The 19,623-nt window shown below is 41.9% G+C and overlaps 1 protein-coding gene across 12 annotated transcripts in view; it reads left to right on the plus strand.

Moving 5' to 3' along the window:
* foxn3 (forkhead box N3) overlaps positions 1-19,623 on the plus strand; it is a 378,764-nt gene that overhangs the window by 113,799 nt on the left and 245,342 nt on the right. For all 12 annotated transcript variants that reach the window (XM_059961361.1, XM_059961330.1, XM_059961343.1 and 9 more), the window contains one exon: positions 9,795-10,360. In XM_059961361.1, the coding sequence (XP_059817344.1) occupies positions 9,809-10,360 (552 nt within the window). In that variant the 5' untranslated portion in view covers positions 9,795-9,808. The remainder of the gene's footprint in view (positions 1-9,794; positions 10,361-19,623) is intronic.

A 19,623-nucleotide genomic window follows, 5' to 3' on the forward strand; every position in this document is an offset into this window, starting at 1 on the left:
TTAGACCCTTCATCAGAAACTTGAATCCTACAGAATCAGAATTAGAATCAGGTTTAATATCACAAGCATATATCGTGAAATTTGTTAACTTAGGGGCAGCAGTACAATGCAATACATGATGAAATATGGAAAAAAGTAAATCAATGACAGTAAGTCTGTGTGTTAATAATGGACATTGCCTTTCTGAGGCACCGCTCCTTGAAGATGTTTTGCATACTAAGGAAGCTGGTACCCCTGATGGAGCTGACTAATTTTACAACTTTTGTAGCTTCTTTCGATCCTGTTCAGTAGCCCCCCCCCACTTCCCCCACACCTCCATACCAGATAGGGATGTAGCCTGTCAGAATACATCTGTAGAAGTTTTCAAGTGTTTAGGAGACAGACACATCAAATCTCCTCAAACTCCCAAAGAAGTATTGCCACTGTCTTGCCTTCTTTATAACTAGATACATTAGTGAAATTTAAGAGACTACTAGACAGGTATATGGAGGAATTTAAGGTGGGGGGGGTGATGCACCATCAATAACTCTCGGAGACGGGAGGCGAACAATAGGCTTTTATTAGCAGTAAGAGACCACCACACAACATCCTGGAGACTGAGGGAGGAGCAGTGCCTCCAACCGCCTTTATATAGGGGTCTGTGGGAGGAGCCACAGGAGCAGTCAGCAGAGGGGCATGTCCAGACAGGTATATGTAGTTCACCACAGGGGGATATATGGGAGGCAGGGTTTAAGGGTCGGCACAGCATTGTGGGACAAAAGGCCTGTACTATGTTCTATTGCTGCATCGATATATTGGGACTAGGCTAGATCCTCAGAGATATTGACACCCAGGAACTTAAAATTGCTACCTCTCTCCACTTCCGATTCCTCTATGAGGGATCCAAGGGTTCATATTCCCTTGTCTTATCCTTCCTGAATTCCACAATTAGCTCCTTGGTCTTACTGACACTGTTTTCAAGGTTATTACTGTAACACTACTCAACTAGCTGGAATGTTTCACTCCTAGATGCCTTTTTGTCTCCATCTGTGGTTCTGCCAACAATGGTTGTATCACCAGCAAATTTGTAGATGGGATTTGAGCTATGCCTAGCCACACTGTAATTGGTACAGAGAGAGTAGAGCAGTGGGCTGAGCACACATCCCTGAGGTGTGCCAGTGTTGATCATCAGCAAAGAGAAGATATTTCCAGTCTGCAGAGATTGTGGTCTTCCAGTTAGGAAGTTGAGGATCCAATTGCAGAGGGAAGTACAGAGGCCCAGGTTTTGTAGTTTATCAGTCAGGACTGTAGGAGTGATGGTGTTGAGCAGTGAGCTATAATCAATGAACAGCATCCTGACGTAGGTGCTGTATTGTCCAGGTGGTCTAAGGTCATGTGAAGAGGCATCAAGAATGTATCCGACATCGATTATGGTAGTCATATTGCAATGGGTCCAGGTCCTTGCTGAGGCAGGAGTTGATTCTAGCCACGACCAACCTCATCACAGTGGATGTGAGTAACACTGGACAATAGTCATTAAGGCAGTTTTCAGTGCTCCTCATGGGCACTGGTATAATTGTTGCCCTTTTGAAGCAGGTGGGAACTTCTGACCATAGCAGTGAGAGGTTGAAACTGTCCTTGGATACTCCTGCCAGTTGGCTGGCACAAGTTTTGAGAGCTTTACTAGGTATTTCATCTGGGCCTGCCACCTTGCAAGGGTTCACCCTCCTGAAAAACAGCCTGACATTGGCCTCTGAGACAGAGATCACAGGGTCACTGGTAACTATGGTAACTTGTGAATTTAAATTCAGTTAAATAAATTGGAATAAAAGCTAGCATTGGTAATGGTGACATTGAAGCTACTGGACTGTTCTTTAAGAACTAACTAGTTTTTTTACTGTCCTTTGGGGAAGGAAATATGTTATTTTTTACCAGCCTAACCTTTATTATATCTCCAGATCTGCATTTGGCTCCTAACTACTCCCTGAAAATGAAGTTCTCAGTTGTCATTGGCAACGATAGGTGAAAAGTAAATATTTGCTTAGAAAACAATTCTCACTTCTCAGAAATATATTAAAAATGGACTTGCATTTATAGGCAGCACCCATGTTATAGGTTGGCATCTTATGGACACCTCCTACAAGCAATTGAGCTCCAACAGTATAGTTAAATTTAAAAGTCCAGTGTACGAATGTACTGTATTTAACAAATTTGTTTTAACAAATGACAGACCTAGATTTTTGAGTCCCTCAATCACAGGACTCTACAGAGAGTGGTGCGCACAGCCCAGCACATCTGTAGATGTGAACTTCCCTCTATTCAGGACATTTGCAAAGACAGGTGTGTAAAAAGGGCCTGAAGGACCGGAGTCACCCCAACCACAAATTGTTCCAGCTGCTACCATCTGGGAAACGGTACCGCAGCATAAAAGCCAGGACCAACAGGCTCCAGGACAGCTTCTTCCACCAGGCCATCAGACTGCTTAATTCATGCTGACCCTACTGTATTTCTATGTTATATTGACTGTCCTGTTGTACATACTATTTATCATAAGTTTCTATAATTGAACATTAGAACAGAGACATAACGTGAAGATTTTTACCCTTCGTGTATTTGAAGCATGTAAGTAATAAAGTCAATTCAGTTCAATTCCTGCTCTAAACTCTCCCTCTGTCCATGCCCCTCCCTCCCCTATTCTATATTTCTCTTACTCACTCACACTCACGCACTCAATAACACATTCCCCTTCCTCTCTCCACTTATTAATTCTTGTTGGTCTTAAGTATGTTTGATGCCAGTCATTACTATATTGTGAAGGTTACCATATTGAATGATTTTTGTGTATTTTCCAACTTAACTGATAAATGCAATTTAAGGAATTGAGGATGGTTTATAAGTGGTGCCTTTCATAATCTCGTGATATCTTCTAGTGTTTTTTATATATAACTGTTAAAACCTTTTGATGTGTTGAAAGTGGATTCCAAATTGCTTCACAGGTTTTGATAAGAGAATGAGTAAATGTTTGTCGTGCAGCTTGAGGAATGTATTATAGCTTGGAAAAGTCGTGTGCTCTTGTTTGCATAGTGTCTTGGGTATTTTAACATCCTCCTGACATGGCAGCTAAGTAAGGCAGTTTAATATACAAATTAAAAACGATTTTCTAATGGAGTATTTACTATAGATCGTACCCGGGACTTGATCTGTATTTGATTTGGCACCCTTCTGAAGTAAGGTGACAGCAATGCAACTTCTCTTGTGCATTACTATTCGGTAGATTGCTTGTAAATAAGAGACTGTGTCTGCTGTGCACTTCTGCCCATTTTAATTAAGAATGTTGAACATAACAGCACAGTAAAGGCCCTTCAGCCATGATGACCTTTTAACCTACTCTAAGATCAATCTAACTCTTCCCTCTTATGTAGCCCTCAGTCACCATGTGCCCATCTAACTGTTTCTTAAACGCCCCACTGTATCTGCCTGCACCACCACCCATGACAGGGCATTCCACGTGCCTTCCACTCTTTGCATAAAAAAACTCACATTTGACATCTCCCTGATACGTTCCTCCGATCACCTCAAAATTAGACCCTCTGGTGTTATCCATTCTGCCCTGGGGGAAAAGGTTCTGGCTGTACACCTGATCTATGCCTCTTATCACCTCGTACACCTCTGACGATCTTCCTTTACTTCAAAGAGGAAACCCCTAGCTCACTCAGCCTATCCTCATAAATCAGGTTCTGTAATCCAGGCAACATCATGGTAAATCTCCTCTGCATCCTCTCTGAAGTTTCCACATCCATCCTATAATGAGATGACCAGAACTGAACATCCGGATAATTGATGGTGATGCACTAGCTGATGTATTGGGTGTGTAGTTCAGAACTACTACCACTTCGCTGCCAGGCAGTCCTCTGGAATCAACAATCTTCTATTTCCATTCTAATTTGGTGTGTTCTGAGATGGCTAACAAAGCCAAGTGGGGCAGGCATGGATGGGGCAAGTGATAGCCAACAAGGCAATGTTTGGATAGTTTGTGAGGTTATATTCACTTACATCGGGTCTCCGTGTGCTTCCAGTACATTGCCCTGAGGCTCTCAATTCATTCCTAAGTGCACCTACTTCACTTTCAACAGTCCCCCAAGATTCACAGGATGCAATGGAGATGCTGGATTAATTCAGTTTTAAAGAGGTTTTGAATCTATCTGTGAACCTTTTTACTCTGTCCACCTGGTATTCCCATAACTGAGTTTGGAAATTGTTCCTCAGTGCTCTCGGTGTACTGGCTTGGGAGAGGTTACCGACATTGTCCTTACAGTCATCTTGTGGAAACAGCTTTGGTACTATCTTTAGAGGGGATTAAACAGTCGACATTTTGGACCGAAACCTTTCATGGGACCTGAGAGGAAGGGGTCTCACCTATCACCTGCCCCCTGCAGTTTATATGCCTTCTCCTCACCACCTTCATAGTCTGACATCTGTCCCCCTTCCTTTCCAGTCCTGATGAAGGGTTTCAACACAAAATGTTGATTGCTTACTTCTCTCCATGGATGCTGCCAGACTTGCTAAGTTCTTCCAGCATGTTGGGTGTGTTGCTCAGAATGCAGAATATAGTGTTACAGTTACAGAGAGAGTGCAGTGTAGGTAGGCAAGGTGGAAGGGCCTTGTTGACATGAAGGACTTGGAAGTAAGAGTCTAACCATACAAGAAATCCATTCAGTAGTCTAATAACAATGAGGTATAAGCTGTGTTTGTGCTTGGTGATACATTCTTTCAGACAGATGGACATACCTTATTGATCCCAAGGGAAATTGGGTTTTGTTACAGCTGCACCAACCAAGAATAGTGAAGAAATATAACAATATAAAACCATAAATAATCAAATAATAATAAGTTAATCATGCCAAGTGGAAATAAGTCCAGGACCAGCCTATTGGCTCAGGGTGTCTGACACTCTGAGGGAGGAGTTGTAAAGTTTGATGGCCACAGGTAGGAATGTTTTCCTATGACGCTCAGTGTTACATCTCAGTGGAATGAGTCTCTGGTTGAATGTACTCCTGTGCTGAGCCAGTACATTGTGGAGTGGATGGGAGTCATTGTCCAAGGTGGCATGCAACTTGGACAGCATCCTCTTTTCAGACACCACCGTCAGAGAGTCCAGTTCCACCCCCACAACATCACTGGCCTTATGAATGAGTTTGTTGATTCTGTTGGTGTCTGCTACCCTCAGCCTGCTGCCCCAGCACACAACAGCAAACATTATGGCACTGGCCACCACAGCCTCGTAGAACATCTTCAGCATTGTCTGGCAGATGTTAAAGGACCTCAGTCTCCTCAGGAACTAGAGACGGCTCTGACCCTTCTTGTAGATAACCTCAGTGTTCTTTTACCAGTCCAGTTTATTGTCCATTCATATCCCCAGGTATTTGTAATCCTCCACCATGTCCACAGTGACCCCTTGGATGGAAGCAGGGGTCACTGGTGCCTTAGCCCTTCTCAGGTCCACCACCAGCTCCTTAGTCTTTTTCACATTAAGCTGCAGATGATTCTGCTCACATCATCTGACAAAGTTTCCCACCGTAGCCCTGTACTCAGTCTCATCTTCCTTGCTGATGCATCCAACTACAGCAGAGTCATCAGAAAACTTCTGAAGGTGGCAAGACTCTGTGTTGTAGTTGAAGTCCGAGGTGTAGATGGTGAAGAGAAAGGGAGACAGGACAGTCCCCTGTGGAGCCCCAGTGCTGCTTACCACTCTGTCTGACACACAGTGTTGCAAGCGCACGTACTGTGGTCTGCCAGTCAGGTAATCAATAATCCATGACACCAGGGAAGCATCCACCTGCATCTCTGTCAGCTTCTCACCCAGCAGAGCAGGGCGAATGGTGTTGAACGCACTGGAGAAGTCAAAAAACATGACCCTCACAGTGCCTGCCGGCTTGCCCAGGTGGGCGTAGACACGGTTCAGCAGGTAGACGATGGCATCCTCAACTTCTAGTCGGGGCTGATAGGCAAACTGGAGGGGGTCTAAGTGTGGCCTAACCATAGGCCAGAGCTGCTCTAGAACAAGTCTCTCCAGGGTCTTCATGATGTGGGAGGTCAATGGAGCCACTGGGGCGTGGCGTCTTCGGTATAGGAACGAGGCAGGATGTCTTCCACATCACAGGAACCCTCTGGAGACTCAGGCTCAGGTTGAAGACATAGCTGGGGGGCACAGGCTTTGAGGACCCTGGGGCTGACACCATCTGGGCCTGCAGCCTTGTTTGGATGGAGATGTTTCTTTGGATGGAGGCTTTTGTATCTTCTGCCTGAGAGAATGTCCAGGGTGGGTGGGATCTTTAATTCTGCTGGCTGCAGTGAGAAGTATAGACAGAGTCTACAGAGGGAAGGCTGGTCTGAAATGTGCTGATCTGTGTCCATAACTCTGTGTGATTTCTTGCAGTCATGGGCAGAGCTGTTGCCAAGCCATGATATAGCCTGAACTTTTTTTTTATTTATAGCTTTGGAATCTAGGCATTGTTGAAATCTTTTGGAATACTGTGGGCCTGATGAAGATGTTCACTGTACTGCTTGGTGAAGAGTTTTAAGGATTTAAAGTCAAATGGTGATATAACTCTGTGAGAGTGATGTGCATTTGGAAGTGGATGTACAGCTAATGACATTGCCCTGTCTTCCCCAGTGGTCAAAGATTTGTGTTTTGTGTTCGGTGCTCCTGGTGTTTCCTCCTATATATCGGTGAGACCTGATGCAGATTGGGAGACTGCTTTGCTGAGCACCTATGCTCTGTCTGCCAGAAAATACATGATCTCCCAGTGGCCACCCATTTTAATTCCACTTCCCATTCCCTTTCCAATTTGTCTATCCACAGCCTCCTCCACTGTCGCGATGAGGCCACACGTAGGTCGGAGGAACAACACCTTATATTCCATCTAGGTAACCTCCAGCCTGATGGCATGAACATTGATTTCTCAAACTTCCGGTAATGCCCTCCATTCCCCTCCTTCACTATTTCCCATCCCCTTTTCCCTCTCTCACCTTATCTCCTTGCCCACCTACCATGTCCTTCTGGTGCTCCTCCCCATTTTTCTTTCTTCCATGGCCTTCTGTCTCTTTCACCAATCAACTTCCCAGCTCTTAACTTCATCCCTCCCTCTCCAAGTTTCACCTATCACCTTGAGTTACTCTCTCCCCTCCCACCTTTTAAATCTACTCCTCAGACTTTTCTCTCCAATCCTGCCAAGGGGTTTCAGCCTGAAAAGTCAGCTGTACTTTTATCCATGGATACTGCCTGGCCTGCTGAGTTCCTCCGGCATTTTGTTTGTGTTTAGGAGATGCTTCTAAAATAGTCTTGGTGATTAACCACAGTTAATTTTGTAGAATATGTCCACTGCCAGCAGTAGAGTGGTAGAGAGATGAATGTTTCAGCCTATGGACAAGGACCATCTGTCAGGGTACGTTGAAGTGAATGCAGAGAAATAAATACGTTTAATTTAAGTTGCAGTGTTCGACTCTATGCCCACATGGCTAAATACCCAATGGTTCTGGTTCCTAGTATCTGGAAAAGTCTTCTATTTTGCTAGGAGCAGAATCTTGCTATCTGTTTTTGTTCATGGGACCAGTCAATGCATTGTTGACTTTCTGGAAGAAAGCTGGTTGTTTTTGAGATTACATATACACAGTGTTACTGTTTGTTTTCTACTTCCCACTTAATAGATAATCTTCCTTGGCAGATAACAACTTGGCTGATAACACATACCAGTAACTGAAAACTTCATCGCAGAAGAGATTTTGAAATAAAAGAATGATGGATTCCTGTGGCAAAAATTTGCTTTGCTGTCTAGGAACTGTTTCTCTTTTACATTCCTTTTTAAAAATTGTGATGATTTTGAAGAAAATTCAAAAATTTTCGGTAGTTAATTTTTGGTAGTTCTTCTTTTGTACAGGAGCAAAATCTCCAGAGATATATCTACTATAAAAATAAATATATGTATTTATTTCTTTTTTTGTACTCTTACACATGAATTCTTTAACAGGTGGTGGACATGGTAACATAGCGGTTAGCGTAACACTTTGCAGTGCTGTGACCCTGGGGGTTACCTCCCACATTTCAAAGATGTACAGGTTAGGATTAGTAAATTGTGGACCTGTTATGTTGGCATCGGAAGCACGGTGACACTTGTGCAGGCTGCTCCCAGCACATGGTCGGACTGAGTTAGTTGTTGACACAAGTTATGTATTTCACTGTATGTTTCGATGTACGTATGACAAATTAAGCTAGTCTTAAAATTTAATCCGATTAAGTGAACAACCTGGGTTATCAGACTCCTATTGCACAGATTATCTGTTCTGCACGGCCAGCAGTACTTCAGACTCTTCAGAAGTGCATCGTCATTGGTTGTGGCATAAAGGGTCTTTTGGACAATTAGAGACAAAAGAGACTAGATGCTGCACTCTGGGGCAACACACAAGATGCTGGGGAAACTCAGTGGATCAGAGGGCATCTATAAAGGGAAGTGGATAGTTGACATTTTGGATCAAGAGAGTGGTCTCAACCCAAAGCTAACACTGTCCATTTTCTTCCATAGATGCTATTTGATTTGTTGAGTTCCTCCTGCATCTTGTGTGTTGTTTCAAAACTATTATGTCTGCGGCAGATCTTGTTGCTCCTTTGCAAATAGTTATTACACTTGAAGCTGGGCCACTGAGGACAGATCCAGGGTTGTTTTTATAATGCTGGATGAAATTAGATTGATCATAGAACACACACAAAATGCTGGTGGAACACAGCAGGCCAGGCAGCATCTTGTTGTTTGAATTTCCAGCGTCTGCAGATTTCCTCGTGTTTGATCATAGAATCTGGGATTTATGTTGGCTTCTCACTGATCAAAAGAGCTACATTTGATCTAAGGATTTTATGACTTTTATCAGATATTTGTGATGTTATGGCTTCATCATCGTTATTTGATTGTTGTGGATGGCATGGTAACGTAAGAGTTAGTGCAATTGCTTTCTAGCACCAATTATTACTGGTCAAAGTTCGTTTCCCGCAGCTGTTTGTAAGGAGTATGTACATTTTTCCTGTGACAGTGTGGGGTTTCCTCCAGGTGCTCTGATTTCCTCCTACATTCCACAGACATACTGCTTAGGGTTAGTGAGTTGTGGACATGCAATGTTGGCACCAGAAATGTGGCAACACTTGTGGACTGCTCCCAGCATAACCCTCGCCGATTTGATCTGACACAAATTGTGCATTTCACTGTATATCTCATTGTGCATGTGGCATATAAAGCTAATCTTTATTTTCTTTTTGCTTCTTGGCCAAATAGTAAAATTCATTGGAGTATGTTTAGAACATCAACCCAAACAAGCCTGTTATCTAGCCCCTTCCAAATAGCAAGTAAAATTTAGCCGTGTAAAATTGCTGAAGGAAAAATTTTCTCCCTTCAGTATTATTTAATTGCATTGTTTTTATTTTCCTTTTGCTGCCCCATATTATATTTCCTTCAGCCTCGACTGTGTGTTCAAATGTTCTGCTACAAGTTTGTTTCAGAGGTATGGTGCTAGTCGAGCCCCAGCGGGACTAGACTAGCAATAAGCAAATTAAGTACAAACAGAGTAGCGAGTTGCTATAGCAACTCTGCAGCTAAATTACTTTACTGTCAGCCATGATATAATTTTCCTGCTTAGAGGCTCAAGGGATTTGAAGTTCCATTTGTAGCTAAAGTTATTTCAGCTCATTGGCATAGAAGGGAGGTGGGGGAGAAATCACTTAGCTGATGATGTACGCATCTGGCCTAACTTTTTTGCTTTGCTCCCATTAGGAACCTCGGTCTAAATGGGTCCAGTCATGCCTCCCAGCAAGAAGCCAGAAGGCTCGGGGATTAGTGTTTCGAGTGGACTGAGCCAGTGTTACCCAGGGAGTTCACTGACCAAGGCGCTGCAGGAGGTTGAAGAGTTGGACTTAGCAAGCAGTTGTTTGCCCGCCATCTGTTTGGAGAAGGTGGCCATGGAGGATGAAGAGCTAACAAACCTGAACTGGCTACATGAGAGCAAGAACCTCCTCAAAAGTTTTGGTGACACCGGACTGCGTAGTGTCAGTCCTGTTCAGGACATTGACGAGGATACTCCTCCCTCCCCTGCTCATTCTGACCAGCCCTATGACGCTAAGCAGAACCCCAATTGCAAACCACCTTATTCCTTCAGCTGCCTGATATTTATGGCTATTGAGGACTCGCCCAGCAAACGCCTGCCTGTTAAGGATATATACAACTGGATCCTAGAACATTTCCCATATTTTGTAAATGCTCCAACTGGGTGGAAAAACTCTGTTAGACACAATTTGTCTTTGAATAAATGCTTCAAGAAAGTAGACAAGGACAGGAGTCAGGTAAGCTTCTGCTTCTAATATTTGCTCCTTTTATCTATTTACATACAGTGTTAACTTTTCTCATCACAAAAGCAAATTGACATGTAGGATTTCTGCATTTGTCCGTCTGGTTTTCAGAAATTGTTTGAGGTAAAGGCATTTTTAATATCTAAAAAGACCATAAGACCAGAAGACATGCTGTATCTAGTAAAGTGGTTACTGAGTGTATGTTCGTAGCCTTCTGCTGCTGTAGCCATCCACTTCAAGGTCAACAAGTTGTGCATTCAGAGATGCTCTTCTGCACACTGCTGTTGTAATGTGTGGTTATTTGCGTTATTGTCTCCTTCCTGTCAGCTTAAGCCAGTCTAGCCATTTTTCTCTGACCTCTCATTAACGAGGCATTTTTGCCACAGAACTGCCGCTCACTGGATGCTTATTGTTGTTCGCACCGTTCTCCGCAAACTCTAGAGTTGTTGTGCATGAAAATCCCAGGAGACCAGTTATTGAGATAGTCAAATCATTGACAACCTTTCCACGATCAAAGCCAATTCTTCCCCATTCTGATGTTTGGTCTGAATAACAGCCGAACCTCTTGATCATGTCTGCATGCTTTTCTGTATTGAGTTGCTGCCACATGATTGGCTGATTAAATATTTGCATTAACAAACAAGTGCACAGGTGTACCTAATAAAGTGGCCACTGAGTGCAGAAGCAGAGTTTGGACAGTTGGCCCATTGTATGTGTTCTGCCATTCAATCTTGGCTAACTTCAAGTTTCAAGATTGTTTTAATGTTTAAATCTTTCTGCAAACTCCTTGCTTCTTCAGCACTACCTGTCCCTCTGCCTGTTTTGTTTCATCGTGGGCTTAAGGGTGTGTTCTGAGCCGAAGTGTTTTATGTTTTCTGTTAATTTCTGTTTTTCATATCCTATTCTTCTGTTTTGCATCTTTGCCCTCCCTTTTGTCTTCTATCTCAACTTTATCTCCTTTTGCACTTCTTGTCCATTATGGCCTGCAATTTTCTTAGCTGTAGGTTCACTTGGAAGCCAAACTGTACTGTGGCCAGATCCCCAGTAATGGATGATACAGTTCTACCACCTGGCAGTTAATAGTTATGTTTGCTGCCAACTGTACTTCAGATTGTAAGAAGCAGGTGAACCTTATCCAAAAAAAAACGTCTCTAAGAGAAAAGCAACACCGTCACGGGGAAAGGTTTTGATTTCATTGCACCTGTAAAACATTTTACCACAGGATTGTTTTCTGAATTCAAGTTGTTTTTATTGATCTGCCACCTCCAAAGTTGAAGGCTCACAGTTGCAAAGTCAAATGGTCGCCGCTGTGTTTGCTGCTTTATTCTCTCTGGCTGCAGACAGTTTTGGCTTGCAGCCAACTCCTGTGCATTTTTAACACTGCCCTCCTACACGGATCTACCAAAAGAACAGTTGAGTTGCACATGTTACTTTGTTCTGCCGGCGCTCGTGTAGTCTGATGTTGTCAAAGCTAAGCGGCTGGGTATATTGAGCAAATCCCGTTCAACTAAGTGCACAGTGCGTATTGTGAGCAGCTTTGCTGCTTCACAGTATAGTTTACAATTTAAATCTATTTGAAATTCAGATCTACGTTGTACGTTTCAACTTTAGACTATGCATAATGTATGAATTAGCACACTAGCATAGATAAAGGAGTATTTCAGCATTTTTACAGTGTCCAAAAGTGCTGTCGAGTGAAATTGATGTAGTAGAGGATGGTGAAAAGTAGTAGCTACTTTGTGGATGGCAAATAGTAGCATGGTAATGACCAGATAATATGTTGAGTTTTATAATGTTGAGTGAGGGACAGAGATTCGTCAGAACAACCGCTAAGTAGCGTAGCGGTTCCCATAATGTTATTACAATGACAATGATCCGGGTTCAATTCTGCTGCTGTCTTAAGGACTTCGTTCATTCTCCCCATGACCGTATGGGTTTCCTCTGGGTGCTCCGGTTTCCTCCCACGTTCCAAAGGCATATGTGTTATAGGTTAATTTGCCATATGGGGATAATTGGGTGGTGCAGGCTCGTTGGGCCAGAGGGGCCTGTTACCCCTGTGTCTCTAAATTTAAAAGAACAAAAGAACTTAGAGTTGAGCCATAGGATTATTTACATTCAATTGAAGGGATACAAGATCTTATCCAGATCATGGTAGTTGGGATTTTACATCCCTCCTACAATGCTGCATTGGTGTGTCTTGTCTGGAGTTGACGCTTGAGTTAATAAAAGAAATATGAACCCACAGCCAACTGATTTGTGAGAGTGCAACCCGTTGGGTTTCTTGCTAGATTACATTTTCATAACAACCTTTTGTTCTTATGAAAATGTAGGCTTGCAGATTCCTAGCCTTCTTAAAGACTCTTACTAAAACTGAAGATGCTGGATGCACACAGTAGGCCATGAAAAGAGAACATAGAACATAACAGCACAGTATTGCCCATGATGTTGTCGACCTTTAACCTGCTCCAAGATACCTAGCCCTCCATTTTTCTTTCATCCAGGAGTCTACCTAAGAGTCTCTTAAATGTCCCTAATGTATCTTCTTCTAGCATGACCCCTGACAGCGCATTCCGCACATTTAACTCTCTGTGTGTGTGTGCGTGTGTGTGCGTGTGTGTGTGCGTGTGTGTGTGTGTGTGCGTGCGTGCGCGTAAAACAAAATAAACTACCTCCGACGTTCCTCCCCATACATTCAAGCATTTTCTGTTGCAGATATCCAGGTCCTGTGTTTTTATTTTCATTTCAAATTTTCCTTTTATTTGATTCAAGGGCACTAAAACTGGAGAGAGGAGCAAAATGGGTTATTGGCATGGTATCACTTAAATTTAAAAAGAATTGAAGAATTTTAAAGCCAGATTATTTCACACGTCGAGCTGTATGTGTAGCTGTCTCATTGGCATATACAAAATTCCACTGGTGGGCATTTAAATATAATTGACTTTATAAAAAAAACTATTGTCGTAGACATTTCTTGTTTTGACTGAAGACATTCTACAAAATAGACTGGATTTATTTCTCCTTTGGGCATTGCATTGTTGATGCATGAATAAAATATAATTTAAGGATTAGAGGAAAGACTTGATTTGCTTTGACTTCAGTGTGGATTAAGCATAGTACTGAAACATTGCAGTAAACTTTAATGCAATCCAAAATGCATGTATGATTAATAAGTATTAATCAGAAGCAAAAGTGTGGCACAGTTCTGTAGTATTAGTGTAACACTTTACAGTGCCAGCGATTGATTTGAACATAGAAACATAGAAAATAGGTGCAGGAGTAGGCCATTCAGCCCTTCGAGCCTGCACCGCCATTCAGTATGATCATGGCTGATCATCCAACTCAGAACCCTGTACCTGCTTTCTCTCCATGCCCCCTGATCCCTTTAGCCACAAAGGCCATATCTAACTTCCTCTTAAATATAGCCAATGAACCGGCCTCAACTGTTTCCTGTGGCAGAGAATTCCACAGATTCAGCACTCTCTGTGTGAAGAAGTTTTCCTCATCTCGGTCCTAAAAGGCTTCTCCTTTATCTTTAAACTGTGACCCCTTGTTCTGGACTTCCCCAACATCGGAAACAATCTTCCGGCATCTAGCCTGTCCAATCCCTTTAGAATTTTATACGTTTCAATAAGATCCCCCCTCAATCTTATAAATTCCAGTGAGTTTGGGGTTCAAGATTGGGGTTCAGTTCCCACTACTGTTTGCAAGTAGTTTATATATTCTTTCCCTGCCCGCGTGGGTTTTCTCCGCGTGCTATGGTTTCCTCTCATGTTCCAAAGACGTACTGGTTAGCGTTAGTAAATACTTTCTGGGCATTCTACATTAACTCCAGAAGCATGGTGACTCTTGCAGGCTGCCCCAGCACACTGTGTTGGTCATTGATGCAAAATACATATTTTACTGTGTTTCAGTGTATATGTGGCAAATAAAGCTAATCTTTATATTTAAAAGAATAAAAATACTGTAACTTTTATATGGAAGATAATTTTAGTATAGTTTTTATGAATGAAGGAATGGGATTTTGGTGTAATCTTTCCGTGAAGACAGTACAGCATAAGGAAAATACTGCCTTTATAGCATCATGATTATTGCTGTTTACTGCCCAGTCACTTGACTGTTTGGCAGTGTTGAAACACTCTTTTCACATTTATTCAACTGCTTGAATTAGCACTGTACAGTTTAGTTCCTTTGGAACCAATTTTAATAAATGACTCTGGAGTGCAGAAGGGATAGAATCACAGAAATAGAATTAAGGCACAGGAGTTCATTGAACCCTTGTGTCTCTGTGTAAAGGAGCCTCCCAACTTTACTTCCCAATGTAAAATGTGACAGTATATTGGCGCTTCTTCAGAACAGAACAAAATCAGCAATAATGGGTGTTGAGTGGTTGCATCATGGCCTGGTTTGGAAACACTAATAGCCAGGAATGGCTATTAAGAAAGTGGTAGATACAGCCCAGTCCTGGTTTGGAAACACTAATAGCCAGGAATGGCTATTAAGAAAGTGGTAGATACAGCCCAGTCCATCACAGGTAAAGCCCTCCTCACCATTGAGCACATTTACAAGGAGCGCTGCCACAAGAAAGCAGCATCCATTATCAAGGGCCCCACCATCCAGACCTTGCTACTACCATCAGGTAGGAGGTACCACACCACCAGGTTCAGGAACAGTTAATACTCTAGAACTCACTTTCAAGGACTCTTTACAACTCTTGTTCTCAGTATTTTTTTATCTGCACAATTGTTTGTTAGTCTTTGTTTATGTATAGTTTTGTATATTTTATTTTTCTGTAAAGGCCTGCAAGAAAGTGACTCTCAAGATTTACTAAATTTACTTTGACTATTATCAAAGGCAGGCAGAAGGAAGAAGCTGTTTTACTCCCCAGGACACTGGAGGTTAATGAAATATTTCAACCATCTGTGCTGTCCTTGTGACCTGCTGCTAATGAAATCTTCTTAAATTATATTCCCAATTAAACTAGAATAATGCACATTAATGTGCAGCACAAAATGCAGCAAGAATGCTACAATAGTAACAAAGGGATGTACATCAGCTAAAAGCCTAGCGATCCTTGTGCCAGATTCATTCTGATAGGTTGGATTGATGCAGTAACAGGAAATTGTAAACAAAGCTCTTAAGGCTGATTTATACTTGTGCGTCACATCTATGCCATAGGTACCGCGTACCCTATGCTGTAAGGTGATGTGCACCTTCCCAAAAAAGTAACTCGCGTCGTGGCGACGCAGACTGCAACAACTGTGATTGGTCTGCTTGGTAGCATCACATTTACTCCTACGCATTTCCGGTTGCTTCTTTGCCACGTCTGTACACTGATGCAAAATAGATGAACCAAATCGTCAAATCCACCTGCCGACATGCAGAAATGTTTGAAATGCATTTCCTTGTCCATGTCTCTCATGAAGAACCTCAACACAGTGGCATAGAAACACCACCGCCAAATAGTGTTTTGGCGCACACCAATGCATGCTCGCTACGGCATAGAGTGACGCAGAAGTGAAAATCAGGACTGCAGCGTAACCCGTACGCACAAGTATAAATCAGCCTTTAGGAACAAAGCGGGTCAGACGGCATCACTGGAGAGAAATGGACAGTGGACGTTTCACGTCAGTGCAGCTTTTGTGAAGAACATCCCAGTTTTAATAATTTGATTTTTGTTTGGAAAGTCAGGAGGGAGGGGACATGGAGAGGTGAGTAGTGTTTAAGCTCATTTATCATCAGAAGACTTGTCTGCTGTTAATGGTGTATTGATATTTCCTGAATTGTTTAGGCATTGCCCGCAACAATCTAGCTCTCTTCAGCTTGTACTCCTCCCTCTATCTCCACCTTCTTATTCTGGCTTCTTCCCCCTTCCTTTCTAGTTCTGATGAAGGGTTTCAGCTGGAAATACCAACTCTTATTCCTCTCCATAGATGTTGCCTGACTTGCTGAGTCCCTCCAGCATTTTGTGTGTGTTACTCTGGATTTCCAGCTTCTGCAGAATCTCTTGTGTTTATGATTTGCTGCTCCACAGTGATGTTTCAAGGACAAAAAGAACCAAGTTAAATGAAACTGAAGAGTTCAAAGTAAATTTGTTATTAAAATACGTATATGTCACCATATACTACCCTGAGATTAATTTCTTTGCAGGCATTCACAGTGGAACAAAGAAATACAATAGAATCAATGACAACCAACCAATATGCAAAGGGCAAACTACACAAATAAAAACAAATTTAAAAAAGTTATAATTAATACTGAGAGTATGAGTTATAGTGTCTTTGAAAATTAGTCCATAGGTTGACGAACAGTTCATTGTTGAGGTGAGTGAAGTTACCTCAGAATCAGGAGCAGATTTAATATCACTGACACGTGTCAAGAAAATTGTTGTTTTGCAGCAGCAGTGTAATACATAAAATATATTATAAATATATAAAAATTTATTTAAATAGGTAGTGCAAAGAAAGAGCAAAAGTAGTGAGGTAGTGTTCATGGATTCATTGTCTGTTCAGAAATCTGATGGTGCAGGGGGAAGAAACTGTTCCTAAAATGTTGAGTGTGTGTGTAAAATGTTGAGAGGTTGGGATTATACCTTTTAAACCCCATTTATAGCTCTTAATGATCAGAGAGCTACTTTGTTGAAGAGATTCTCCTCTATTGGCTTTTGGCCCAGTAGCTGTTTTATAAAAAAAATCTCTCCCACTGACATGGCAGGGCTATTCTGCAGCAGCCTAATTAACTTTAAAGCAACTGTGCATGCAAAGCCACATGGCTTTAATGTTGCCCTTTGCAATTACAATGGACCCCTTAAGCAAATACCTGATAAGCAAATAGCTTAGTTAAATGAACAAAGTATCAGTGCACAAATCCGCTTACCTCCCGGTGAATTCCAGTCACTGAAGCAAATTGAGTAGTTTGCAACTATGATTTTAAAACTTTTTGTATAATATCCACTTTCCGCCTTTAAGTATTGGTGTTTTCTTAAGTTTTTATACTAGAAAATATTATTTTTCAGGAACATAAAATTAAATTCAAAAGCAAAATTGCAGAAAATTAAATAGTTCCTTCTCGTAGAACACTGGGGGAACTCACCGGGTTAGGCAGCATCTATAGAGTGAAATAAACAGTCAGCATTTCTGGCCAAGACCCTTCACTGGGTCCTGAGTGTCAGGCTGAAGGGTCGACTGTTTATTCCTCTCCATTGATACTGCCCAACCTGCTGTGCTCCTCCAGCATAATGTACATGTTACTCTGGATTTCCAGCATCTGCAGAATCTCCGGTGTTCAATTTGTGGAGATGTTTAGAGTAACAAAAAGAACCAAGCTAGATGAAGCTTCAGATGTTGAGATTGTATCTTTAAACCCCATTTATAGCTTTTAATGATCAGAAAGAATTTTCCTTTATTGCCAAATGAAGAATTTGCTTTTGCTACTAGATTCAGATCCATTTATTTATCATATGTACAGCGCCTATAAGTATTCACCTGCTCACCTCCGGAAGTTTTCATGTTTTATTGTTTTACAACATTGAATCACAGTGGATTTAATTTTGTTTTTTTTTCACACTGATCAACAGAAAAAGACTCTTTTGTGTCAAAGTGAAAAAAGATCTGTACAAAGTGATCTATATTAATTACAAATATAAAGCACAAAATTGCTTAAGTCACTATTTAGTAGATGTACCTTTGACAGCAATTACAGCCTTGAGTCTGTGTGGATAGGTCTCTTATCAGCTTTACATATCTAGACATTGCAATTATTCCCCATTCTTCTTTACAAAACTGCTTAAACTCTGTCAGATTCCATGGGGATTGTGATTGAACAGCCCTTTTCAAGTTCAGCCACAAATTCTCAATTGGATTGAGGTCTTGACTTGACCACTCTCGGACATTAACTTTTTTGTTTTTAAGCCATTCCTCTGTAGCTTTGGCTTTATGCTAGGGGTCATTGTCTTGTTGGAAAACAAATCATCTCTCAAGTCATAGTTCTCTTGTAGACTGCATCAGGTTTTCCTCCAGGATTTCCCTGTATTTTGCTGCATTAATTTTACCCTCTACCTTCACAAGCCTTTCAGGGCCTGCTGCAGTGAAGCATTCCCACAGCATGATGCAGCCACCACTATGCTTCACGGTAGGGACGGTGAGTTTTTGATGATGTGCGGTGCTTGGCTTATGCCAAACATAGCGTTTAGTCTGATGACCAAAAAGCGCAATTTTGGTTTAATCAGACAATAGAACCTTCTTCCAGCTGACTTTAGAGTCTCCCATGTGCCTCTGGCAAACTCCAGCTGAGATTTCCTGTGAGTTTTTTTCAACAGTGAGTTTCTCTTTGCCATTTTCCCATAAAGCTGCGACTGGTGAAGCACCCGGGCAACAGTTGTTGTATGCGCGGTCTCTCCCATCTCAGCCACTGAAGCTTGTAACTCCTCTGAGTTATCATAGATCTCTTGGTGGTCTCCCTCAAACATCCTTGCACAGTCGCTCAGTTTTTGAGGATGGCCTGCTCAAGGCAGATTTACAGCTATGCCATATTCTTTCCATTTTTTGATGATTGATTTAACTGTACTCCAAGGGAAATTCAGTGACTTGGAAATTTTCTTTATCCGTCTCCTGACTTGTGCTTTTCAATAACCTTCTCGTGGAGTTGTTTGGAATTTTTTTTTTGTTGTCTTGGTGTAGTTTTTGCCAGGATACTGACTCACCAGCAGTTGAATATTCCATACACAGGTATATTTTTTACTACAATCAATTGAAGCACCTTGACTGTACACAGGTCTCCAAAAACAGATCTCCATTTAGTTAATTATGTGACTTCTAAAACCAAATGGCTGCACCAGTGGTGATTTGGTGTGTTATATTAAAGGGAGGGGGTGAATACATACACAGTCAATTATTTAGTGATTTATAGTTGTAATTAATTTAGATCACTTTGTAGAGACCTGTCTTCAGTTTGACATGAACTGTCCTTTTTCTGTTGATCGGTGTCAAAAAAGCCAAATTAAATCCACTGTGATTCAATGTTAAAACCATAGAACATTACAGCACAGAAACAGGCTCTTCAACCCTTCTTGGCTGTGCTGAACCATTTTTCTGCCTAGTCCCACTGACCTACACCTGGACCATATCCCTCCATATACCTCTCACCCATGTACCTGTCTAAGTTTTTCTTAAACATTAAAAGTGAGCCCGCATTTACCACTTCATCTGGCAGCTCATTCCACACTCCCACCAATCTCTGTGTGAAGAAGTCACACCCCCCAT

The sequence above is a fragment of the Hypanus sabinus genome, chromosome 2 (genome assembly GCF_030144855.1).
Source record: "Hypanus sabinus isolate sHypSab1 chromosome 2, sHypSab1.hap1, whole genome shotgun sequence".
NCBI classification, from domain to species: Eukaryota; Metazoa; Chordata; class Chondrichthyes; order Myliobatiformes; family Dasyatidae; genus Hypanus; species Hypanus sabinus.